General features: G+C 35.7%; 2 protein-coding genes across 2 annotated transcripts in view; one reads left to right on the top strand and one right to left on the bottom strand.

The window, feature by feature from the left end:
- The window catches only part of LOC136026137 (tryptophan--tRNA ligase, cytoplasmic-like), a 69134-nt gene extending 60905 nt beyond the window's left edge, over window positions 1-8229 (bottom strand). Inside the window, exon 1 of the mRNA XM_065702438.1 lies at window positions 8147-8229. The gene's annotated coding sequence lies outside the window, so the exon portion shown is untranslated. The remainder of the gene's footprint in view (window positions 1-8146) is intronic.
- Window positions 1459-27973, top strand: part of LOC136026136 (TNF receptor-associated factor 4-like) — an 82703-nt gene continuing 56188 nt past the window's right edge. Inside the window, exons 1-3 of the mRNA XM_065702435.1 lie at window positions 1459-1659; window positions 4730-4933; window positions 21565-21634. Of these exons, the coding sequence (XP_065558507.1) occupies window positions 4863-4933; window positions 21565-21634 (141 nt within the window). The 5' untranslated portion in view covers window positions 1459-1659; window positions 4730-4862. The remainder of the gene's footprint in view (window positions 1660-4729; window positions 4934-21564; window positions 21635-27973) is intronic.

Below are 27973 nucleotides of genomic sequence, written 5' to 3'. Positions count from 1 at the left end.
TTTTTTTTTTGCAATTTCACTGAAAAGTGTATTTTTTTAATTTTATTGAAAATTCGAGAAATAACAACAACATTTTCCTCCCTAGATTTTGAAAAATACTTACATTTTCGTAATTTGACGCCATTGCTCATATCATTTAGCCAGGAAGTCTGATTAGTCATTTAGCTCATATCAAATATTCTACTATTAGAATACCTGAATATTCTAAAGTTTGATTTTAGAGATTCTATTGACGTACTGTAGCTAAAAATGTGTCATCATTTGATTAGTAAGCTACAGTAGATTTTCAGGTTTTAGTATCACTGGATTTTGAATAACATGACTTTAACTTTTCCAAAAATAAAACTTGCCGATGGTTGTCATCCAAATGACGGTTCTCAGTTGTAGTTTGGGTGTATATTGTAAAATGTAAGTGAAGTATTTCTAACATTATCAACTGCATTCAGGAGCAACAGTTGACGGAAATAGGGGGAGGGGTAATTACCCTCTCAATAGAATTTAAAAAATATCTATCATGTAGAAAGAAATTAAAGTTCAAATAGGGACAGGTCCTTTTATTAGGCAGTAAAAAAAAAAACTGATACGAAAATTACTGGATATTTCGATCTCATACATCAGTGATCATCATCAGCAGCGAAACTAAAATATTACAATAGAACAAACTATATTTATACAGAACAAAATAATTACTTTCGGGTGACAGATAGTTTCAGATTAATTGGCTTAGAGGGTTCATTAACTGGAATTGTTCAAAGTCTTGAGTTATTTAATATTGCTTAAATGGAAGATCAAATTTTAATGAAGGTGGCATAATCTTCTTATTCGAAAACGAAAAGTTGATGAACTTGCAGTTATAAATTTGCTTGGCCTATCATCCCCGATGTCTGTATTTTTTTCAAGATCACACTGCCTTTCTATGACAAAAGAACAAGAGTTCCAATAGGGATAGGTCCTTTTATTGGACAATGAAAATCAAGAACATATACAAAGGTTATTAAATATTTCAATCACGTACATCAGTGTGTGATCGAAATAACCAGTAGTTTTCCTTTCCCTATGTGTTGAAAAACGCTTTTTCTATTCTAATGAACAATGTCTTTTGATATTTACATTGAAAAGCAATAAGAAATATAGCAAAATACCTCCTATATATTTCAAAATACACCCCCCCCCCACTATATACTAGTGAATTGATGTCCTGACTGCACTAATTAATAATTTTTTGCTAAGCACTAAATTTATTTCTTGGCAGCTTCACGAGTCTCTTTGTTCTTTGGTTAAGCACCTGCACTTCAAGTCTCGCGTCACTTCACTCGAAATTATGCAGTAAACAATTAAGCCTACCTTTAAACTTGCAGCTTTTAACTAAAGGAAACATCTGTATCCGCAGTTTTTCTATTTTGCTACTTTCGACCGCAGGTTCTTTCGGGTATGATTATAGTAGGCACATTAGGGTTGCAAGTTGCAAGTTAACTAATCTAGTATAGGATGTGATAGTGTTAACTTCTATTGCAATTTATGCATAGTGATTAGGCTATAGCTATTCCTAAGCCTTATGTATCCAAAAAATTATTTTGGATAAGTTCATTTGTAGTTCGACTGATAATTGACTTATTTATGTTGTTAAAAAGTGTATGAGACGCTGTCTTTAACATCAAGGTATGTTTTTTGGTTGAGAATAGTTGAACTAGGCTACATTTCGGCTTCAGACTTTATTAAAAAGGGAAGGCTGCGACTTATTTGTGGCAAAACGGGTGGTTGATATAAAGTAGTGCTAAAAATAAATAACAACGCAGTTTATTGACTCCTTGGGGAGCCAATTCACTAGAAGGTAGGGGTCCACGATTTTCGTAGTGAGGATGACATAAAAAAGATGTCTTAAAACTTCTGGGAAAAATATGTTTGACTTTTCTTACTTACAATATCAAATAAATGGGTATTTTTTAATATCTAGGGGTAAATACTCCTCCCCCTAATCGGCATTAGCGGTACCAATTGGGGGCCCCGCTCTTAAATTTGAAATCTTTTTTGCAACTTTCACTGAAAAACATGGAAGAAATTGTCCCAGTGTCCAGGTTTTCTCATTGAATTTTACCCCCTCCCCCACCCACAAATTTGTATGGATTTACAGTTTTGACTAGAACCTTTGATTCATTCTTACATATTAAACAGTGTCGTAACAAAATTCTAACTTCCTTACATTCGTAAAATGTATATGAGCTGGATTTTTAGTGATATAACTGCATTACAGCCCTCCTCCCTCCAACAAATGTCCAGATGCAGTCATCGACGAAAGAAGCTTAAGAGGTAAAGAGGGCGATCCCCCTTCACTGGGAAGCAGGGAGACATTAAAATAATGTTTGAAAATCAGAATATTTCCAAATGAATATTGGTAAAAACAATGCACCGAATAGCACCCCCTCACGGGAAATTTAGTGGTGGTACTCATGGATATAGAACTAGGCTATATCCAGAAGTTTGTTGATTTTATTGACAAAGTTGTGTTTACAGCCAAGGACTAAAGTGCATTTGGCTCCATCAGAAGGGGGCGCTGAGATATAATAGTCACGGTAAGAGTTATTACATTTGGAAACAGTATTGAATGTTGAATCGAATAGAACAAGGCCTTCTTTTTGTTATTATTGTGTTATTTCAGAGGAGGCTAGGCGGAACTGTGACGTCTAAGCTGTTTCTGTTTAGTAAGTATTAGAAAATTAATCAAGCATGATTTTTTGTTTTTATTTCTTGGGCCCAAAATTTTAACGCGGGTGACATTTTGTCGATTGAAATGTACAAACGTTCCTTTTAGTAGTAAGAAGCATTATTTTTTGACACGCTTTTATAGTTCAATAATAGCGTTAGCTGAACTTTTGATTGCGAATTAATAATTTGATAATTAAGTATAATTAATTGTCAATAAGCAGATAAACAGATTATTAACAGATAATTAGTAATGTAAATAAATTAAAAAATTTGATAATTAAGTATAAAACTGTATTTCTTCACTTAAAAAGATCGTCATTGTTAAAATTTATTCCTTAAGAAAGTCGTTTCCAAAATCAGGATTTATCTAATATTCATTTACTTTCTATATTTTTTGTAGAGACTTCTTGTACTTTCTTTAGGTTTCGTATGGACTTTTAAGTCCTCAGCCTGTAATATTCTTGGTAACCTAACAGCAATTATTCTTGACAAATAGGTGATTTAAGTTTGGGTAATTTGAGGCATCAAAATTTCGTTGAACTTATTCAACAAAACTTTGTCCAAAGAAGCATCTCAGGGAAAGGCTTAGAAAATATTTCTTAGGTGTGAAAATTCACTAAGTACCAAGGACAGTGAAACTGAACTACGATTGCTTAAATTGACTATGCGCAAATTTCTACAGACGTTTATTAGTATATTCAATCTGGGAAAATTGTGAATTAAATTCGCAAAAATGAAGAAGTAAAAAATTCATATAATTTTATATGGTTCTTAGCAGTAGAAGTGGGCACCAAATAAAAAGAAACGGATGAAAATCAACTAAAATAAGCAGAAAACATATAGTACCAAACATGCTAAAAAGGCACAGCTTTGAAGGTTTAGTTGCCTTCTGGAAGCAACAGATTAGTTAGGTTCAAACTCTACCGGGGGAGGGGAAGCAAATTTAACTAATTAGCTTTGCTTACTCATTTAAATGGAATGGCTCAGATGGAAAATGAAAAGTGGACACCAAATAAAAAAAAGAGATGAAAATCAACTAAAATAAGCTGAAAACATATGACACCAAACAGGCACATAGCTTTTCTTCGAAGGTTTACTTCCCTTCTGGAAGCAACAGATTAGTTAGGTTCAAATTCTGCCGGGAAGGGGGTGGGGCAAATTTAACGAATTATCTTTGCTTATTTTCTTTCACGGCGCGGCGTGACAACACTGATAGAAACGTGGCATTGTCCTATTTCTGAAATTACCAAAAAATAAATTTGAAAATTACGTTGGTACTTGTGTATTATACGTCACTCACTCAAGTGCTTTATTTAATTAAATCCTGTTTCTTTTTAACACTCAATCCTAATGAAATATCACAAAATACTGTGAAAATATAATACTTAAGAAATAAATTTGGGCTTTATATTTGCACATTAGGGGGGAGGGGTAAAGTATTGCGGGTCTGCATGCAAAAATGTTCTAGGTACAATTATTCTGTATATTATGAAGTAAGAATTGTTTTCTGACTTCAAACTGCCGAATACTTTACCCCCTCCCCGCTTATGTACAAATATATAGCCCAAATAATATTTTCCCATCTATTCTGTCAATTGTCTTTGTCTTGTCTCACGCTAAGCTGAAAGAAACTAATGAAGGAACCGGTTTATTCTCGAGTTTTGCACAGCGTGAACTTGAGTGAGTGGCGTGTAATGCACAAGTACCATTACGGTTTCCAGACATGAATAGATCTAAGAAGTGGCGCCAATATGTCGAGGAGGCGGGGGGTGAGTACACAAGCTCATTTTGCCTAGTTTTGCCCTCCCCCTAGACTTTGCAACAGAGTTGTTAAGTAACTTGAATTGCCGCAATAGAGTCATTCCCAGGTTCTAATAACGAGAAACTTAAAAGTGAAATCTCATGTTCAAGCATGTTTATTCGAATATTCAATATAATCCTGAGTGGAACGCAAATTAGGTCTATTATACTACCCTTTTCATTGCCGGGTATATGAGTCTATTTAACTTTTTTCTTCTTTTTCAAGTTACTGACAAGTTTGGACGTGCCTCTGTTGACTACACACTTGATGGTATTGCTATCTTTGGGCTCTCAGTGTTTGTGTAGGTTTTGTTGACTGTAGTTCAAGTAATATCAATTAGTGGTCCTAAGTGCTGAAAATGTCTTTGTTGAAAATGTCGCCGTTTAAAGCATTGAAGTCACTACCAGTTTATGCAAATGTTACATCGGGGTAAGTTGTTTTGCCACTATATTTTATACCATAAAATTACCTTTTTGATTATGTACGTCAAAACCTGGGTATCTTCTTTTTGTTTGGTATGAAAGGGGTATATTCGTAAGTAATAAATATAACAAAACCTGAAGCAAATTTTGTTATGGCAAAGAGTCAACCCACTAGGCCTAAATTTATATTAATCTATGCAAGGTGACGACACTCAACCACCAAAAAAAAATAATAATGAAAAATTAACCATTTGGAACCTCCTATCTGCAATCCATCGAACTATTTTTTTCTTTTTTTTCTTTTTCTTTTAATAAGTAACGAAGCTCTCCAAAAGCTATCATTTTTTTGATTGGCAACTTCTAAAGGAAACATGTTAAATAAATAAAAGTAGTATCATTAGATTCCCTTTTTTTACTCTTTCCAAATGTCGTATTTGTATTTCTGACAATGGACCCCTCCCCCTGATGGTTCTGATATAGCCCTAGGATACACACATAACTAAAAGAAAACAGGGAAATTCTCAACTTGCAATGTGCAACCAGGGTCGTAACGTAGGGGGGTGGGGGTAGAAACCCATTCCAATGTCTTCAATCAGTAGGTAAAATAGTAGCCTAGGAGAAATTGGATTTAACCGAGTCGGGACTTGACTGGGGCAACCTGCCCCCCCCCTCTGAATACAGCCCTGTGCCTACCAAACTGAAGGATTTTTTTTAGAAATCTTTTTCCGCGGTATGAACAAAGCATTAATTACATTTGGAAAGGGGATTAAAGAGGGAGTCGAAAAGTATATTTTCTAACTTATCTGATCAGATAATTCGTGTTAAGACTGTAGTAAGGAACTGTAGTAAGGAGCGACCCGGCTCAATAGTAAACGAAACTCTAAAAAACGGATGCTGATTTTCATGCTGATTTTAAATATATAAGTTTTATCAAATTTAGTTTTTGTCATCAAAAGTTACGAGCCTGAGAAAATTTGCCTTATTTTGGAAAATAGGGGGAAACACCCCCTAAAAGTCATAGAATCTCAGCGCCATCACACCATCGCATTCAGCGTATCAGAGAACCCAATAGCAAAAATTTCAAGATCCTATCTACAAAAATGTAGAATTTCGTATTTTTTGCCAGAAGACAGATCACGGGTGCGTGTTTATTTGTTGTTTTTTTTCCCAGGGGTCATCGTTTCGACCAAGTGGTCCTAGAATGTCGCAAAAGGGCCCATTCTAACGGAAATGAAAAGTTCTAGCGCCCTTTTTAAGTGACCTAAAAAACTGGAGGGCACCTAGGCCCCCTCCCACGCTCATTTTTTCCCAAAGTCAACGGATCAAAATTTTGAGATGGCCATTTTGTTCCACATAGTCGAAAACCATAATAACTATGTCTTTGGGGATGACTTACTCCCCCACAGTCCCTGGGGGAGGGGCTGCGAGTTACAAACTTTGACCAGTGTTTACATACAGTAATGGTTATTGGGAAGGGTACAGACGTTTTCAGGGGGATTTTTTGGTTTAGGGGTGGGGTTGACGGGAGGGGGCTACGTGAAAGGATCTTTCCTTGGAGGGATATGTCATGGGGAAAGAAAAATTCAATGAACAGGGCGCGGGATTTTCTAGCATTACTATAAAAAAAAACAATGAAAAAATAAACATGAAAAAGTTTTTTTCAGTTGAAAGTAAGGTGTAGCATTAAAACTTAAAACGAACAGAGATTATTACGCATATGAGGTTCTAAAAATACTTTAACATAAAGAGCGAGGTATTTAGGAGGAGATAAATACCTCGCTCTTTAGGCCTTTCTGATTCAGGGGTCATTCTTAAAGAATTGGGACAAAACTTAAGATTTAGTGTAAAGAGCGAGGTATTAACGATGGGACAAATCCCCTCATATACATAATAAAAAAATAAAAAATATAAAAGTTTGTTACGTAAGTTAATTCTTAAGTTACGTATATTTTTTACTAATAAAAATGTTCGTTAAGAATTTAAAGTTCTAGTTGCCTTTTTAAATAACCGAAATATTGGAGGGCAACTAGGCCTCCTTCCCCACCTCTTATTTCTCAAAATCGTCTGATCAAAACTAAGAAAAAGTCATTTAGCCAAAAAAAGAATTAATATGCAAATTTCATTTTAATAATTTATTTTAATAGAGAGCCAAAATCAAACATGCATTAATTCAAAAACGTTCAGAAATTAAATAAAGAAAAAAATAGTTTTTTTTTTAACTGAAAGTAAGGAGCGACATTAAAACTTAAAACGAACAAAAGTTACTCCGTATATGAAATGGGTTGTCACCTCCGCAATCCCTCGCTCTTTACCCTTAAGTTCGACAATTTGCCACAATTCTACTTTTTAAAGCAATTAATAAACTTTAGCGTAAAGAGCGAGGCGTTGAGGAGGTGACAACCCATTTCATATACGGAGTAATTTTTGTTCGGTTTAAGTTTTAATGTAGCTCCTTATTTCCAGTTAAAAAACGTTTTTTTTAATTTAATTTCACTACAGAGATAACCTTGACCGCATCTAGGGCCTTTAATGCGTGAAAATGTAGAGGAGGGGCGAAATATATTTTTCCAAAGTTAGGGGGCGGGGAAATTTTGTTATTTTTTCATTGTTTTCAATAAAAATACTTAAACAAAGTGCTTCCGAAATCTTTGGGGGACGTTGGCAAACTTGAAGAAAAAATACTGACTTGGGCCAGTCAACTCAAAAATGACGATAGGCTTTTGTGTTTATTGTTCAGTGTGCCAATAAAAAAGATTTGCGACTGTGTCAATGAAACCTTTGCAAGGGTCACAACTAAATAAGGGAAAATAACTAAGTTATACGAGGGGATGACATCGTTAAACTCATCTCTTATCCCCTAAGAAGTTCTTAGCTACGCCCATTGTCGTCTGACGTAAAAAACACACATAGGACATTTAGAAAGCTTTTAAGGATAAGCAACGTTAATGTATATTTCAATGGAGAGCGAAAAAATCGCATCTAAGATGCGAAAGAAGAATTTTTCATATGCTTTTGGAATAAAACGGAAATATTTCGAAAGCAAAATAGCGTCCCGAAAGCCAATAGTGCCTGTTTGGGGGGGGGGGGTATATATGGCATCAATTTTGAAAAATCAATTTTCCCTCCCCTCTAAATTTTTGTTAATTGGCGCCACTGTTTCCATCATTCGGCGGAATTAATCTGAGGTGAGAGGATAAATCTTACATATAAAAAAGGTTACCTGAATGCCTTCTTGTCCGTGTATCTGCTTCCACTAGCTATTTGCAAAAAAAAAACAACAGTAAAATTTGATATGCTTGTGCTCAATGCAAAAAAAAAAAAAAATCGTCATTAGCTCATCGTAGAAAAAGGGGACGGCAAATTTCAATTATTTCAAATTTCAATTAGACGGAAATATGTTTTGCACATCCTGGCGATTGGAATTCAAAAAAGAAATGACACCTGTCTTCCGTGTCAACATCCGCTGGGATGAATCTAGTAAAGCTGTAAAAAAAAAAAACACATTCTAAACTTCAAAGGTATTTAAAGCAGAAGGTGTTTGAACCACACGAAAAGTTTGGTTCAAATACGCTTTCTAGGGCTGTAATGAGAGAAAGGTTGAGATGGCTAAGGCAGTTTCTGCGGATGAAGGATGGCAGATTGCCGAAGATTGTCCTTTTCGGCCAAAACGGAAAGCAGGTCGTCCGCGGTTGGGGTGGTAGGATTTCGTATAGAAAGATTGGTACTTGTGTATAATTCAGAACACACTCAATAAGTTAAGTTAGGTTCTTTCGTGAAACAAACTACGATGCAGGTACATTTTAATGAAAAATTTGATATATAGAGGTGGTTAGGTTAAGTTAGGTATTTGATATAATGCCCCCCCCCCCCCTAATGTGCAAATATATAGCCCAAACTTTTGATGAAGCGAATATCATCATATTTGATTCAAACTTTTGATGAATCAAATATGATGAAAATACTTATTGAGTGTGTTCTGAATAATGCATAAGTACGAAAGATTTAAGGGAAATAGGAATTTCCTGGGAGAGTTTTGAGGGAGGCTTTGAATAGATTAGGATGGAGGAGCTGCGTGGGTAGCTGTATTGGCCTCAGACGGCTTGGTACTGCAGTAAGTTGTTAGTAGTAGTTGAAGTAGTAGTATTTAACCCAGGACTGTGAAGTTCGTGAATTTTAAGTTACTGTCTCTGACTTCAAAGGTGATTGCAGGGACTGGGGATACCAACCCTTGGTGCCTGATCCTCGAAGACTAAAAACATTTAATAGTGCTGAATTTATGATATTTAGTATTACTGCTTAAAAAACTATATTTATCGAAATTCCCACCCCTCCCCGCGAAAAAGTTTACAGGTCCCTCCCCAGGAAAAAGTCCCTCAATGCCTTTACCCAACTCTAATAGTTTAGTATTTTAAGCAACTCTCACTCCAGAAATCTTGGAAGACTAACTCGGACTCTATTTCATTTAATTATTGGACGCATAACTCTTGACTTCTAAGTGCCAAAGTTCTGAGTGCCGAAACTCTAAAAAATGTACTTTTAATACAAATAGTTACATCAAAAGAATCGCATTTTAATGCTGATTTTAAATATATAAGTTTCACCAAGATTAGTCTTACCCATCAAAAGTTACGAGTAAAAAGTAAATTTTGCCATATTTTAGAAAATAGGGGGAAACACCCCCTAACAGTCATACGATCTTAACGGAAATCATACCGTCAGATTCAGCGTATCAGAGAACCTCTCTGTAGAAGTTTCACGCCCCTAGCTACAAAACTGTGGAATTTCGCATGTTTTGCCAGAAGACAAATCACGGATGCGTGTTTATTTGTTGTTTTTTTTTTTCCCAGGGGTGATCGTATCGACTCAGTGGTCCAAGAATGTTGCGAAAGGGCTCATTCTGACAGAAATTAAAAGTTCTAGTGCCCTTTTTAAGTGACCAAAAAATTGGAGGGCACCTAGGCCCCCTCCCACGCTCATTTTCCCCCAAAGTCACCGGATCAAAATTCTGAGATAGCCATTTTATTCGCCATAGTCTAAAAACCTAATAACTATGTCTTTGGGGACGAATTACTCCCCCGCAGTGTCCGTGAGAGGGGCTGCAAGTTACAAACTTTGACCTGTGTTTACATGTAGTAATGGTTACTGAGAAGTGTACAGATTTTTCAGGGGGATTTTTTTGGTTTGATGGGGAGAGTTGAGGGGGAGGAGTGGTTACGTGGGAGGATCTTTCTATTGAGGAACTTCTCTTGGGGGAAGATATTTTCAATGGGGGGGGGTGCAGGATTTTTTAGCATTATTTAAAAACAATGAAAAAATAAATATGAAAAGTTTTTTCTACTGAAAATGAGAAGCAGCATTAAAACTTAAAACGGACAGAAATTATTACGCATATCAGGGGTTCACCTCCTCGTAATATCTCGCTCTTTACGCTGAAGTATTTTTAATAATTTCAACTATTTATTGTACGGCCTTTGTGATTCAGGGGTCATTCTGAAGGAATTGGGACAACATTTAAGCTTTAATGTAAAGAGCAAGGTATCGATGAGGGGTGAGCCCCCTCATATACGCAATAAAAACATACGAATATAGAAGTTCGCTACGTAATTTAATTCGTAAGTTACCTATATTTTTCACTTATGAAAACGTTCGTAAAAAATTATAAGTTATAGTTGCTTTTTTAAGTAATCAAAAAAATGGAGGGTAACTAGGCCTCCTCCCTCGCTCCTTTTTTCTCAAAATCTTCCGATTAAAAATATGAAAAAGTCTTTTAGCCCAAAAAAATTAATATGCAAATTTCTTAAATTTATCTAAGAAAATTAAATTTATTTAATTTCTTACATTTTTAAATTAATTTTATTATTAATATGCAAATTTTAATTATTTATGTGCGGAGAGCCAAGATCAAAACATGCATTAATTCAAGAACGTCCAGAAATTAAAAAAAACAAGTTTTTTAAATGAAAGTAAGGAGTGACATTAGAACTTAAAATGAACAGAAATTACTCCCTATATGAAAGGGGCTTTTCCTCCTCAACGCCCCGCTCTTTACGCTAAAGTTTTTTACTGTTTTAAAATGTGGAGTTAAGAGAAAGAGTTTTTACTGTTTTAAAATGTGGAGTTAAGAGAAAGAGTCAAACTTTAGCGTAAAGAACGGGGCGTTGAGGAGGAAAAGCCCCTTTCATATACGGAGTAATTTCTGTTCATTTTAAGTTTTAATGTCGCTCCTTTCTTTCATTTAAAAAAACTTGTTTTTTTTTGTTTAATATCTGGTAGAGAGACAAGCCCGTTTTGCAAAAAACGAGCGTTTGATCACTAGGTGGTTAAAGAGCCCGAGCTTTGTATGTTAGCTAACTCTGTTATATTTGTGAGTAGCGGAAAGGTCCCAGAAAAATATTCACGGGAAGACAAGAATTGACTAAAATTAATCCAAGAAATTGAATCCAGCCCATTTGTGGCAAATGCTCCTGGCTGGTAGTTTTCAGCGCCAGACTCGAATGGTTATGTCCATGGGCCATGGTTGTAACACAATATCCTAGTCTTGTGGTGGCACAGTAGGTTTGACGTTAGCTTGGTTATACAGGACCCAGAGTTCGAGCCTGGCTGTAGCAACACAGTGCAGAGCCAACGCGAGGACCCTAGTAGGCAAGAAGTGTCGTTAATCCAATAAAAATATAAGACAGTACCCTACAAATTTCTCTTTTTTATGGCACTTGGTATTAACCAAGTGATATATAGCAATCGCAAATTCTGTCGGTCTGTCTGTCGGTCCCGGTTTTGCTACTTTAGGCACTTCCAGGTAAGCTAGGACGATGAAATTCGGCAAGCGTATCAGGGACCGGACCAGATTAAATTAGAAATAGTCGTTTTCCCGATTTGACAATCTGGGGGGGGGGGAAGTGGGGGGCCATTTAATTCGGAAAAAATGAAGTATTTTTAACTTATGAGCGGGTGATGGGATCTTAATGAAAATTGATGTTTGGAATAATATTGTGTCTCAGAGCTCTAATTTAAAATCCCGACCGGATCTGGTGACATTGGGGGGATTTGGGAGGGGGAAACCCAAAACTTGGAAAACACTTAAGAGTGGAGCATAAGTCCTAGATACATGATTGACATAAACGGAACGGATCCGCTCTCTTTGGGGTAGTGGGGGGGGGGGGTTATTTCTGAAAAATTAGAAAAAAAGAGGTATTTTTAACTTACGAACGGGTGATCGGATCTCAATGAAATTTGATATTTAGAAGGATATCGTGTCTCAGAGCTCTTATTTTAAATCCCGACCGGATCTGGTGACATTGGGGGGGGGGGGGAGTTGGAAGGGGGAAACCTAAAACTTGGAAAACACTTAGAGTGAAGGGATCGGGATGAAACTTGGTGGGAAAAATAAGCACAAGTCCTAGATACATGATTGACATAACCGGAACGGATCCGCTCTCTTTGGGGTAGTTGGGGGAGGGGTTAATTCTGAAAAATTAGAAAAAATGATGTATTTTTAACTTACGAACGGGTGATCGGATCTCAATGAAATTTGATATTTAGAAGGATATCGTGTCTCAAAGCTCTTATTTTAAATCCTGACCGGATCTGGTAACATTGGGGGAAGTTTGGGGTGGGGGAACCTAAAATCATGGAAAACGCTTAGATAGGAGGGATCGGGATGAAACATGGTGGGAAAAATAAGAGCAGAAGTCTTACATACGTGATTTACATAATTGAAACGGATCCGCTCTATTGGGGGGGGGGGTTAATTCTGAAAAATCAGAAAAAATAACATATTTTTAACTTACGAATGAGTGATCGGATCTTCATGAAACTTCATATTTAGAAGGACCTCGTAACTCAGACCTCTTATTTTAAATCTCAACCGGATCAAGCGTAATTGGGGGGGGGCAGTTGAGGGGACCGGAAATCTTAGAAAATACTTAAAGCGGAAAGCGGTGAGATCTGGATGAAACTGGATGGGAAGAATAGAAACCTGCCTAAGATACGTGACTGACATAACCGGACCGGATCTGCTCTCTTTGGTGGAATTGGGGGGGGGGGGTAATTTTGAAAATTGAGGTATTTGTAACTTACGAAAGGGTGACCAGATCTTAATGAAGTTTGATATTTAGAAGGATCTTGTGCTTTAAAGTTCTAATTTTAAATTCTGACCAGATCATGTGACATTGGGGGGAGTTGGAGGGGGAAACCGGAATTCTTGGAAAATGTGAAAATTGGGGTATTTTTATCTTACGAATAGATGATCGGATCTTAATGAAATTTGATTTTTAGAAGGAATTCCTTTCTCAGAGCTCTTATTTCAAATCCCGACCGGATCTTTTGACATTGGGGGGAGTTGGAGGGGGAAATCTTGGAAAAACACTTGGAGTGGAGGAATCGGGATGAAGCTTGGTGGATAGAATAAACAAATGTCCTTGATACGTGTTTGATAGAATCGTACTGGATTCGCTCTCTTTGGAGGAGTTGGGGGGAGGGGTTCAGTGATTTGGCGAGTTTGGTGCTTCTGGACGTGCTAGGACGATGAAAATTGGTAGGCGTGTCAGGGAGGTGCACAATTTGACTTGATAAAGTCGTTTTCCCAGATTCGACCATCTGGGGGGCAAAAGGGAGAGGAAAAATTAGAAAAAATGAGGCATTTATAACTTACGAGTGGGTGATCAGATGTTAATGAATTTTGATATTTAGAAGGACATCGTGACTCAGAGCTCTTGTTTTAAATCCTGACCGGCATTAAGCCTCTTATTTTCCTTTTAAAATCAATCTATTGATTCATAGAATTTTGTTAGAGCTCATACCATATGATCTCTTGGCTCTTAGCTCTTCTCGCCTCGTCACAAGTACCATATGAGCTCTTAGCTCTTGTTCTTATTATGTAAATCAGTACGTTACCGAAATGAATAGAATTTTTTGAAACTTCGCAGAATCACAACTGAAATTCTGTAACTTATGTTAGTTTATTAAGATGAGCTGATTAGGACAATGGTTATGGGCGGGCTCAGCAAACTCAGTTGATACTCAAGCCATAAACATCCATTGCCTCCAGAATTGAGACTCAGAGCTCTTATTTTAAATCCTGACCGGCATTAAGCCTCTTATATTCCTTTTTAAATCAATCTATTGATTCATAGAATTTTGTTAGAGCTCATACCATATGTTCTCTTTGCTCTTAGCTCTTCTCGCCTCGTCACAAGTGCCATATGAGCTCTTAGCTCTTGTTCTTATTATGTAAATCAGTACGTTACCGAAATGAATAGAATTTTTGGAGACTTCGCAGAATCACAGCTGAAATTCTGTAACTTATATTAGTTTATTAAGATGAGCTGATTAGGACAATGGTTATGGGCGGGCTCAGCAAACTCAGTTGATACTCAAGCCATAAACATCCATTTCCTCCAGAATTGGGACAGTAGAAGCACGGACAATAATAAAAAGAGGCTCTTTCAGTTGACTATTGCAAAAACTTGCACTAGTCTTTGCTAACCCCCTCAAAAATTTCACGAAATTTGCATCAAATCTTATCGAATTTGGATACTTAGGAACACGGATCTAAATGGCACAACGATCCATTTAGGATCTGGAAAATCTTTGATATTTGAACTATCTACACTTATGGATTTACACCAGCGTTGCCGACGCTTTAAAATAAGCTGTACCAGTTTTTTTTCTAAAATCGTACCACTGGATATTAATTTTTGTCCTTTGAACAACAGGTGAAAATTTGCAAGAGAACAAGAAGAACACCGTCGATCAACTGAAACTTGACCAAATATCCCAGTCAGAAAAAAGCAAGCAAAACTAAACTGTGCTGGAAAATTGGATTGTACCAAAAAATTTCCGGATGCATCCCATTGTATCCAGACCTCTAAATTGTACCAAACACGGTACAATTATACAGCCTTGGCAACGCTGGTTTACTCTACTAGTCTACCATAGCTCACTGCAAGTATACAGCTCCCTCGAGCCAAGAGAGTTGCCCACCCTTCTCCTTCACTCCAAGCTGTCACTTAGTAATTGGCTACTTAGACATTGATTTAATGATTTAATTTAAACAAAGATAACAGAAAAAGGAAATACATATTAAACTAAACATGTTCATAAATTATATAACAGGGTAACACGAAAACAACGAGCCAAGATATTAAACATATTCGTGAAATACATAAAAGGAAAAAGCTAAAACAACCAAAAACAAAGCGAAGACCATAAGAGCGTCGATGGGCAATGGTAATGTTGTTCCTAATGCTATGTACACTAGTGACCGCTTGGTTATTATCCTATTTTGAATAAGAGGGGAAATCAGTATAAGTAGCCTAAATATTCTTAAACTTTAATAATCATCCAAAATGTGGTTAATTAGCATCGAATTAAACCCACGCCAGTTTTTCTCACATTATCAGATTCAACTACCCGCAAAATTGACGTTGAAAATAGCCCAATGTTCCGGTAGTGTGATGGGATTTTCATGAGAAGATTTGTAGCAAACTACCTTTCTTTAAAACCAATAAATAAAGTTTGTGGTAGACACGCTACCCTATTGTCACGGACCAGCGCTTGGCTCTTAAAGCTGAATATACATAAATAAGAAGGCAATGTAATCTTCCCGTAAGTGCGTCCATGCCTACCCATCCTCCTATTGATATCCAATGAACCGAATAGACAAGTTTACTAAAACCACTGTAAACGTCAGAAAAAGAAAGATTATCCTGGGATGGATCCTGGGTGTTGTTTTTGAGGCACGTGTTCCTCCCAGGAGGTTGGAACTTGCACTAATTACGGGGGTGACTTGATATGAAGTATCAATGTGGGGTAAGTTTCGTTGATGCCTCCAAACAATATTTTTGTATTTATCCCTGGTTACCTTACAAAGTTGTTAAGGGTTGATTTCAGAAGTGTCCACAGAGAAATTTAAAAATAACAATAGTTTGTTGGAAAAATTACTGTTTTCGTGTTTCAGCCAATACCCCTCAGAAAAGACTCTTACTATCATAACTTTGTCCATCACCTTAAGCAAATATTAATTGTGGGGGTGGGGGATAACTTAAAAAGTAAACAATACTTTCATTGTATGAAAAAATTGCAAATTTTGGGACTTTGTGGTGGTCTTTAAAGATAAAGCCCCCTCCCTTCTCGAATGCTCCCGTTCCGCATCTAGGCTATAACTGCAATTTGTTTCATTTAGTTTGCTATTTGATCTCCACTTCTTCTTGGCAATTATACTTAAATTGAAAACCATTTTATAATAAGAATTAATTAAAAAAAACTTTTTCCATAAAACGAGTTTTCCAGAGAAAAGTAAAGAGCTCCATTAAGCCAAGAATAAGCAAAAATAAAGTCAAGTAATCTTCCAAGCGTAAAACTACCAAAAATTACTATCAATAAATAAATGAAACTTAAAACGAACAGAAATTACAATAAATAGCCCAGTCAAACTCAAAACGAGCAATAATTACCATAAGCAGGGCTGATAACCCCCATGCCTTCTCAAAACCAGAACACGATTTGTGTTTTACTGAAAAAAACACAACACCACATCAAAACGAATGACATGTGGATTGTCAGTTTAATTGACATATACTGATATTTATTCGTTAAAAATTTTATGATTTTTTATTCATAAAAGTAAGAAAAGTAAAAACATTTCAAATATATTTTCTTTTCAATAAAGCACAAATAGTATTCCGGTCTTCAGAAGGCATGGGGATTGTCAACCCTACTCATGTTAATATTTGCTCGTTTTGAATTTTACTTGGCTGTTTAGTGTAATTTCTGTTCGTTTTGAGCTTCATCTATTTATTGATAGTGAGTTGTGGTAGTTTCACCCTTGGAACATCATTTGACTTTATTTTTGCTTATTCTTGGCTTATTCTTATTTTTGCTTATATCTTGATGAGCTAATATGTTGAAACGTGCTTTCAACATATTTACCATTAATGTCATTAAGTCATTAATGACTTAAAATTAGCCCTAAAGAAATTCAAATAGTCGATCGCCCCTCCCGAAAAAGATCCTGGGTAGCCTATTGGCTCTAAAAATAGAAGAAAAAAAAGGACCAGGGGCATACGCATGAAGCTTTCTCGTCCCCTGAAATTCTAAAATTTCCTAACTTCCAGGTTCTTCTTATTCTAACTAACTTTTCTTTAGTCAACCCCTCCCCCCCTTGAAAAAACTCTTGCTTATGGAGGATCCATTTTCAAAATCTTGGAAAAAGCACTTACATGAAAAGAACAAAAAACAAAGGCTTTCCTGATCCCTAGTAGGGTCCTTATTCCTCTCCAGAGGTTTTTTAAGATGGAATCCGCTACGTTTCTCATGCGTTTAAAATATAGTTCAGCCAGGTTTGGACCCTGAATAATAAGCTTTTTTAGAACAAAAATGATTTTTTTAAACTGAATAATTGTGTATTACAGTTAATAAATGTTATTAATATAAATAATTATTTATAGTGATAATAAATTCAAAATTTCAGTTGGTTTGATAATATACAAAAAAGAAAGAAAAGAGCATGATATAAATTCTCACAGCCTGACCTAAACTTTCATTGCTTGCCAAAAACAAGTTTTTGCCATTTTCTGTTTTATAATACACTGCCAATAATGATGTAAGACTCTGGGTTATATGCAAATAAGCCAAGTGATAAGTCAACATTAAAAACGCTAAGGCGTCCTTGAAGGAGTTTGAAACTCTTTTGAATCTCTAGGTATCAATCAATCAACGATTCCGCATCAAAGCTACGCATCTAAGGCTGTATCCAGGAGGGTTAAGTGGTTTTACCTCCCCTCTCCCTGAGATGTATGTCCGACACGCAAAAATGTAACAAAACTACATATGACAAAGTATTGATGTGTTTTTAAAGTTTTTTGTGCCCCCCCCTCGAAAAATACTTCCCCCATGAAGAAAAATCTTGGATAGGATCCTGATCGCGTCCCTATTTCCTACGAGTTTCCTTTTGGTTGTTTCAGAATTATGAAGCTTTTATGGCAGAATCACATTTTTATCAGTATTGCCACCTTGCACAGTCAAAACAAATCAGAAAATCATTGAGCTAAATTTGACTACGCTTCTGGTTCTTCAATTTTCAAGGATTAACAATCTGTTGATCGCCAACTCCCAAAAACTTCTTTACGTGTAACTATGTTCAGGTCCTTATTCAAACCAGTGATAAAATCACTGGTTTGTGATTTTTAAAAATCATATACAGTAGCGTCAATTGTGCAGTCCACTCCAATTTATTTTAGCTCCAGATCCTAAATTTTAAAAACACTTCATTTTTGTGTATTCATTGAAAATCAGATTTTTTTTGCATTTTCATTAAAAAAGCAAAATCACCCCCTAGATTTCTAAAAAAAATGTTTTGTCCCCCCTCCCCAAGTTCTGTGAATTTTAGCCATTGATCCTCTGATCTTAATGTTTTAACGTAAGACGACAATTTTGATATCGTTCGATAGCTGATATTTAGCATTATCGATCTACTGACTGATGTTTTTTTTATTTTCTTGGATTTTTTTTTGTTCAGGTACACATAAAATTGATTGAAAATCGTAGAAAAAAATGCATTTTTCTGATTTCTTTTTCTTAGGAAAGTTTAGATTATTCGCTAACAAAACCATCAGATTTTTCAATTTTTGTAATATCTTAAATAATTAAAGCTACGTATTATACCATCTTTTGAATTACCGCCTTCGATTTTTTTTTAACGAAAGTCAGTTTCTTAAGGATGTTGTTTTTGCTCTTTTTTTCTTTTTGATAAACCTTGCAAGGTGAAATGGAACGGGTTTTTACATAATCAGCTAAATGCAAATAGCTGATATTTCTTGTTGAACCGCTGTCACGGTTGCATTAGCGATCTGGCTCCATTTACCAAAAAAGAAGATATATTATTCGTAATTTTTTTTCGAATTATTTATATAAATCTATACAATACTTGAAATACAGTTAGCCAAGTCTGTTGATGTGATTTCGTTTAATTTAAAATCGTTACTTTTTTGTGTAGCATCATTTTATTTCAAAAACCTGGTGGAAATATTTTTTCTTCCATAGGCAAGGGTAGTTATACCCTTAATATACCATTTCTTTTTTCCATGGATAAGGATATTTATAACTATGGAGGACTCTAACAACTTCATATCAGCTCTATTGAAGCGTCCAGTTTCTAAGGCAGTCACGTTAATCAGAGGGGGGCCTGTAGTCCGTCCTGGGTATTGTCCTCTCTAGATTTTGAGAGGAGCGTTTTCATCGAAAATACCGTTTTTGATATTTCTTTGGAAGAAATTGTCAAAAACAACAAATATGCCCTCTTAGATTTAGAAATATATGCTTGCCCACCCCTTCCTAAATTTCTGTGAATTGACACCAGTGCTCCAATATAGGGACGATACATTCTATCTTAAAATATTTTAATATTACTTTCTATCATTTTCCAGATCCTAAAAATGTGCATCCGTCGTTTTTTGCGAACTCGCAAAAAAAACGATGGATATATATAGAAGGGTTGCCTTTGGGTCTGAATACCCCCTCTCTCTTTTATTAATATATTTACGATTCTTTTTGAGACTTTTTATGTTCCCAAATAATTAGTTTACTTTTCTTATGTATGATGCTTGGCCCCGAAATACATCCATCAGGACGTATTCTGTAGTATTTATTAGCTTAAATAAGAAATGAAAAAAATTCGATCGGTATTACCCTCCAAACTTAGTTATTGGGGTGTCTAGAAACCCCTCCCGTAGTGGAGAGTAAGGAGCGACATTAAAACTTAAAACGAACAGAAATTACTTCTTATGTGAAAGGGGCTGCTTCATCGTCAACGCCCCGCTCTTTACGTTTAAGGTTTGACTATTTCTCTTAACTCTACTTTTTAAAACAGTAAATAACTTTAGCGTAAAGAGCAGGGCGTTAATGGGGGAGTAGCCCCTTTCACATACGATGTAATTTCTGTTTGTTTTAAGTTTTAATGTGGCTCCTTACTTTCCGCTAAAAAAAAAATATATTTAATTTCTGAACGTTTTCGAATCAATGCATGTTTTGATTTTGGCTCTCCACAGATGAATAATTAAAACGAAATTTGCATATTTATTTTTTTGGCTGAATGGATTTCTCATAGTTTTGATCGAACGATTTTGAGAAAAAAAGGAGCGGGGGAGGAGGCCTAGTTGCCCTCCGGGTTTTTGGTTACGTAGAAAGGCAACTAGAACTTTTATTTTTTTACGAATGTTTTTATTAGTAAAAGATATACGTAACTTATAAAGTAGCTTACGTAACAAATTTCTGTATTCTCATGTTTTTATTACGTATATGAGGGAGGATACCCCCTCGTCAGTACCTCGCTCTTTACACTAAAGCTTAAATTTTGTCCCAATTTCTTAAGAGTGTCCCCTGAATCATAAAAGCCGTATAATAAATAGTTGAAATTACTAAAAGTACTTTAGCGTAAAGAGCGAGGTATTAGGAGGTGGCCCATCATATGCGTAATAATCTATGTTCGTTTTAAGTGGTTTTAATTCTGCTCCTTACTTTCAGTTGAAAAAAAAAACTTTTTCATATTTAATTTTTCATTGTTTTTTTTAGATAATGCTAGAAAATCCTGCGCTCCCTTCTTGGAAGTTTTCTTCCCCCGTGATAGTTCCAAGGGATACTTCCGAGAGAAGTTCCTCTAACATATCCCCCTCTTTTCAACCCCCCCCAACCCAAAAATCCTCCTGAAAACGTCTATACACTTCACAATAACCATTACTATATGTAAGCACTGGTCAAATTTGTAACTTGTAGCCCCTCCCACGGGGACTTTGGGGGAGTAAGTCGTCCCCAAAGACATAGTTATATGGTTTTTCGACTTCGCTGAATAAAATAGCTATCTCAGAGTTTTAATCCGGTGACTTTGGGAAAACAATTAGCGTGGGAGGGGGCCTATGTGCCCTCAAATTTTTTGGTCACTTGAAAATGGCACTTGAACTTTTCATTTTCGTTAGAATGAGCCCTCTCGCAAGATTCTAGGACGACTGGGTCGATACGATCACCCCTAGGGAAAAAAAAAAAACAAGAAGAAAAACAAACAAACAACTAAACACGCATCCGTGATCTGCCTTCTGGCAAAAAATACAAAATTCCACATTTTTTTAGATAAGAGCTTGAAACTTCTACATTAGAGTTTTCTGATACGCTGAATCTGATGGTGTGATTTTCGTTAAGATTCTATGACTTTTAGGGGGTGTTTTCTCCTATTTTCTAAAATAAGACAAATTTTCTCAAACTTGTAAATTTTGATGGGTAAGTCTAAACTTAATGAAACTTATATATTTAAAATCAGCATTGAAATGCGATTCTTTTGATGTAACTATTGTTATAAAATTCCGTTTTTTAGAGTTTTGGTTACTATTGAGCTAGGTCGCTCCTTACTACAGTTCGTTACAACGAACTGTATGAAAAGCAACCATACTATATATTTAGTTCGAAAAGGAATCATAAACAAATTTTCAGTCTGTAAGATATAGTATCCTATTTAAGTGAAAAGTTGTTTCATTTCAATTTCTTATAACGTATGCTCTTGAGGTTTTGCTCCCTTGGAAATACATTCCTGTATCCTTACTTGGTTTTACTATAATTTTTTTTTGTTACATAATACGCTTATATTTTTTGCAGGGATGGTTTATTTTCATGCACCTCAGACTCAGACGATTCCGTAATCCTGCCCTCCAATGGTTCCTCAAAGGTAAGGCCTTAAAAAAATCTGTCTGGTTTGGTATCAGCAAATCTGGTTTGGGTGTCTTTGGAAGTATTTAAGGTTTTGCTATGCTTAAGTGAATGCTATACTATAAAACGACTACAGTTGGTCAATTAGGATTAATTATTCACCAAAATCAACTAATTAAGAGAGATTCGTCAGCTGTCCGATCAGGTCTTTGGAATTGTTGACTCTTCCCTCGTAATCATGGTTTTGGGCCCCTTTTTGATCCTCTTTGTAACGGCCGTCTCTTAAAATTTACTCTTTCGTAGACAAATAACTTTCTTATGTGATTCATTGAAATATTAAAAATGTAAAAAATTGTTCACTCCTAGATATTGAAAAATATATTTTACCCTGCCTCTAGATTTTTGTACACTGGCGTCTTTGTAAAAGACCTTGGATGAATAACAATAAGCCACTTGAATTATCATTAACACAGATAATAAAGGAATCCATTTGTTGAAGGGTGGCACATCTTGTAAAATCCTTGCTAATGCTCCAGGGCTCCCATCTAGGGTTTCTCAAAAGACGTTGTGTGAAATTTGGTTAAACTGAGCTTCATAACCTGCATGTTTAGACTCTGCGGACTTTATCTGTTGCTTCAATCCAATTTTTTCTACAATTGGTTCTCAAGATGCTTGGATATTTCTGTTTTATCTACCCTTTGCTGCCTTACCTTAGAACATCAAGCCTCTTAAATTGCTACAGTCAAATCAAATATTTATTTATTAGACGCCTCTTTAGCTCACGCAAACTTAGAATATAGATAGCGTTATGTAAAGAAATCCCGGATTGTCAGTGGAAAACATTTCTGTCAGTTCCCCCTTTGTCCCATTTATAGATGCTCAACTCAATAGGCCTAAAAAAATACAGGAGGTTTATACCCTCCCCTCCTCATCTAAGAAAGGAATGGGACCCTTGAAATATAATTTTAGCTATATCTTAGTGGGATAAGGGGTGATTAAGCTTGGTTGTAACGGAGGTAAAATTAACTTATTTTAAAAGAATTGTTTCATTAGTGCAACACTAAAATTGCTTGGTAATTCATAGCAAATCGACAATTTTGATCGCTGGGAAGATAGTCAAATTCACAATCCGAACAAAAACCGGCTAATCAGGTAGGATAAATCAGTTTGCGGTCTATCATAATGAAATTATTGTTTGATCAATCCGATTGTCCAACTAACAATTTCAAATTGTCTAGTTACAAACTGCTTCCATGCACCAAAAGACCCAAATGAATCAAGAAATTAGAAAAAGAGAGACGAAATCTAAAATTGAGGAAAATTTTCTGTGCGATATTTCAAAAAAGTTTCATCTAAGAATCCAATAGGTGATCCGTGAAAATTGACTATCAAGCTAACAGTTTTCTAGGAATGCTTTGTCGGATTGAGGTATTTTTCTCATGCGCTTAAACTCAGTGTGTTTGATCTATTTGCCTATTTTTTATTTAGATCTATAGATAGGCTATATAAACTAACATAAGCTAACATTGATAGGTTAAATAATATAATGTTCTATAGGTTACATAACAGTTACTGCACTGGTTTTTTTTTCCAAACTGGGCTCTATCTTTTTTCTCACTCGTCAATATACTTACAAAACAGGACTTATCATCGAGGGGCTGGAACTCATCAGCACCTACTGCGCATCTGGGGCACCTCGTGACACGTATAAATACATTTTTGGTTCGCGTGGCGTGTGCCATATGGTGTAAGTGAATTTTCTGAAGTGGACAACCCTTCGCATGTGATATTCAAATTGTTTTGCTCAATCTCTGATGACTGAAATAGCTTTCTCTGGACAAATATCTGCATGTTAAAGAAAATCCAAAGCACTATTTTCCATTTTTGTTTTGCTCTTTTGCAAAATGAATGTCCTGTACATAAACTCTTTTGAATTATCGCGTTCGAATCATTACCTGGTTATTGCACTCAATGTTCTTTTGTACACTTTAAAGACAAAAACCTCATGTGTAATACATGGGTACAAATTTTTATAATTAGAAGTAAAATGGTTATAATCGGTTTTGCCGGATGTGGTGTTTGAAAAGTGTGAGATATTTAAGTTCTAACTTGTTATTTATAAACGAAATTTGATGGTCGTGAACTACTGTTTGTTTCAATGATTTTTTCTTTGTTGCCAAAATGGGCGCTTTGTTTAATTCGATTTTGAGAACAGAAGGGCTGCCAATTTCAAAATCTTGCACATCAAATATGCATGGCCCGCATGTGAAAAAGTGTCATCAGTATGAAGAATTATAGAGGGGATATGCTACACATGGGGGAATAAATGACACTATGGGAAGTACATAAGCTGTTGGAGAGTGAAAAACCCCTCGTTGACTGTTGAGGCCACAGTATTTAAAGATAGTAAGATAATACTCAGAGTATAGCTCGTAGGAAGCAATTTATCCAAAACGGTAGACAAATTATATATAAAAAAAAAATAAACGAGAACGCATAAGAAATTATGGGAGAATCGTGGACAGGTGTAGATTTTGGAGACAGTGAAGGGAGTCAAGTCGGAGGCATACTGCCTACTGTTTACTTACAGTATGCAACTCTGTAGCATGGAAATAAATCTCATAAGATTTTGACCTTGCAATATGTTTTGCGAAACATTTTGAAAGGGTTGACAGGGAGTTTGAAAAGTCCCCAAATTTTGTTTTTTAGTGACACACATTTTCTTCACGGATGCACATAGGAGTTTTGGGGTTTGAACCACCCTCTGAAATTCTACATTTTGTCAAATTTCTTAGACCTTTTTTTTTGTTATTGCACCCTCTGAAAAAATAAGTTCCTCCATACCCGCATATCTTTTTTAGATTAAAGCTTTTTGCCTGAATAAAAGATAACTACTAGAATAAAGTTCAAATTATCAGCCAGGGCCGTATCCAGGACTTATTTTTTTTGGGGGGGGGGTGTTACAAAAGGATTTTTTCGCTTTTTTACAAAAAGACTTTAAAAGCACATAAAAAAATAGGTTATATTCATTTTTGCTATGTTTTTATCAGTCGAATGAACATTTTCTTTAGAGGGGTGGGGGGGGGATTCAAACACCAAACCCCTGGATACGGTGTTGTTATCAGCATATGCTTTATTACAGTATCCTTATTTGAAAAGTAAATCGGGCTGTACAGCCAATGGGGAAAGCAGCCGTAGAGCTGCGGAGATTGTCGCACAGACAGGGACGATAAAATCAGTTAATTACACATGAGTCAGAGCAATTGAAACTTGTTCCGGTCTAATTTCCCCCTACAGTTTCTCTAATAAATGTCAATAGCAATTTCAACCTCCATGGGGTAACACGAGGGGCTAATTAAACAAGCCAACGTCTGAGCGTGGCCACCCTCAATATGCCAGTTATGTCACTGCGTTTGAGATGTCACACAAATGCTATAAATTATGCCGTAACTCAATAATTTAGGTATTTACAAGATGTAGAGACGGTTGGGTACTGGATTTTTGTCTTACAACACAAGATTTGAAATATTATTGCGTTGCCCATGCGTCCATGTACTCAGAATTTTCTTTCTAATGGGGATGGAGGCAGGGCTGTATCAAGGGAGGTATCTAGTTTGAGTCCCCCCCCCAAAAAAAAATGACAAATACATCTAGACAAATGTTTGTAACGTTTTGCATTTTTTTTGTTCTCCCCTCCCCAACAAAATCATGGATACAGCCTTGGATTGTGGATTTGTCAAATAAGTGCTTGGTTCCTCGAATATCAACTAACAGGTTGCTATAATTAAATTAATTAATTACAGCGTAGTTATTTAATCCAAAATAAACTTGCTTACATTCATTGAAAGAAAAATAATTACTCATTTGTTTCCTCCACGTAACTATTAATAAATCTTACTCCGTTTTGACCACATACTGCTAATTTTTAGTCGGCTATGATCTCTTACAATTTTTTTTTTAAACTTCTGAAACTTCCAGTATTCAATCACGTAGCCTGAATGATAGGGATAGAATCCTGACAACTTCCAGCATAAAACAAAGACATACTGATATGTACTTTTTGAACATAAAATGAATACACTCCATCCCAAATTGGTCGAAACCCATAGAAAAGAAAATTTGGCAATGCCCTTGTCCCAAATTTTTTTTAAATAGGTAAGCTGGTAAAGCCATGTACGAAACTGATACAAATAATCATAATATATGAGCAGATACTAACAAATAACTCCAACTTTCGAGCCTTTAAGTGTTTAAAAAATAAATTGCCAGTTGCCACCATATGTCTATTCATTGATATGCGGATCCCCAGCAGCAGCTCATTATATCCACTGTTAAACAAATCTTCTCATAGGTTTGCCAAATGATAGCATCTAAAAAGAAAATATCCCAAATCATCCCTCAAAATACCGCATAGTGGGCAGTTTTGTAGTCTGTTTAGAAAATTATGCTAAAATCTTCAAGAGAAACTACTGATACAGTTAAAACTTAAAGGGCTTAATTACAGATCATGACGAAATAATGCATCAAATAAATTAGACCTTTTTTCCTTATCCGCTAAAGGTTACGAATTTCGTTAAGGTTCTGATACAAAATGGTTTTATCACCCCATTAACAAACGATATTGAATCCTTTGGGATATCTCTAGGGGGTGAATGAATTCAATTGGATCCATAAATATGCTTAATCCTTGACATGTTCTTCGGAGGAAGCCGTAATTTGTGATAATTGAAGATAAAGTCTGAAGACCGTAATCCCAGGCGAATTTTGACATACAGACGTGAATATAAATTGGTTGAATTATTTTATCTGATAGACACTAATTAAAGAAAAAAAAAGTTTTTCCGAGGGAAGTATAAGCCAAGTTGAAACTTAAAATGAACAAATATTATTCCTTCAGAACCTATCTAATATATATATCAATAAAACTAGTGCAAATAAATCAACTGATGATATTTCCCTATGTTTGTAGGATTACAGAAAACTAACGCTTTACTGAAAACACAAAACAATATAGGAGCTTTGGTACGAAAAAATTAAAGCATTTTTAGATTGTTGCTTTATTTATTCATTTTTTCGTTTAATTTGGCATCACTTCTGCACAATGAGCTCAGTTCAATGATTGACTGTTTTTGGATCTAAAAAGGACATTTCATTATTATTTTATAGACAACTTCGAAGTGAAGGAATCTTGTTAGTATTAAGACTACAGATTCGCTTTAAAATTTGTACCACAAATTGAAATTCTCCGTTTTATAGAGAAAAGTAATTGAATTACCAGAGTGCATATGAGGTTGATTTTCGAGTCCTACTTCTCAAAGTTTCTGAGAGTTCTTCATTTCGAGTAATACTAGATGAGACCAAGGTTAATTACTGTTTTAAAAAGTAGAGTTGTAAGAAAGAGTCAAACTTTAGCGTAAAGAGCGGGGCGTTGAGGAGGGAACAGCCCCTTTCATATACGGAATACTTTCTGTTCGTTTTAAGTTTCAATGCCGCTCCATACTTTCAGTTAAAAAAAACGTGTTTTTTATTTAATTTCTGAATGTTTTTGAATTAATGCAGGTTTTGATTTTAGCTCACCGTACATGAATAATTAAAACGAAATTTGCATATTAATTTTACTTTTTTGGCCAAATGGCTTCCTCAAAGTTTTGATCGGACAATTTTGAGAAAAAAGGGGCGGGAGAGGGGACCTAGTCGCCCTCCAATTTTTTGGTTATTGAAAAAGGCTTCTAGAACTTTCAATTTTATCTACGAACATTTTTATTAGTAATGAATATACGTAACTTACAAATTAACTTACGTAACGAACTTCTATATTCGTATACTTTTGTTACGTACATGAGGGGTTCGCTCCCTCGTCAATACCTCGCTCTTTACGCTAAAGTCCGATTTTTGTTCCTATTCTTTAAGAATGACTCCTGAATCACAAATGCCGTTTAATTAGAATAGATAGCTCTCTTGAAATTACTAAAAATACTTTAGCGTTAAGAGCCAGGTATTGAAAAGGGGACGAGCCCCCTCATATACTTCTGTTCGTTTTAAGTTTAATGATGCTCCTTACTTTCAGTTGAAAAAACTTGTTTTTTTTTTACTTAATTTCTCATTGTTTTTTTAAATAATGCTGGAAATTCCAGCGCCCCCTTCATGGAAATTCTCTTCCCCATGATAAATTTCTCAAAGGAAAGGTCCTCTTACGTAACCCCCTCCCCTTGACCCTCCATCACCAGAAAAAATCCCCTCTGAAGACATCAGTATACTTCCCAATAACCAATACTATATGTAAACAATGGGCAAAGATCATAACTTTTTGGGCCAGAAAAGTTCATAACTTGCAGCTCTTCCCCCGCGGACTGTGGGG

This window comes from Artemia franciscana, chromosome 4 (genome assembly GCF_032884065.1).
Source record: "Artemia franciscana chromosome 4, ASM3288406v1, whole genome shotgun sequence".
Taxonomy (NCBI): domain Eukaryota; kingdom Metazoa; phylum Arthropoda; class Branchiopoda; order Anostraca; family Artemiidae; genus Artemia; species Artemia franciscana.
This window is presented reverse-complemented; position numbering and strand designations above follow the sequence as displayed.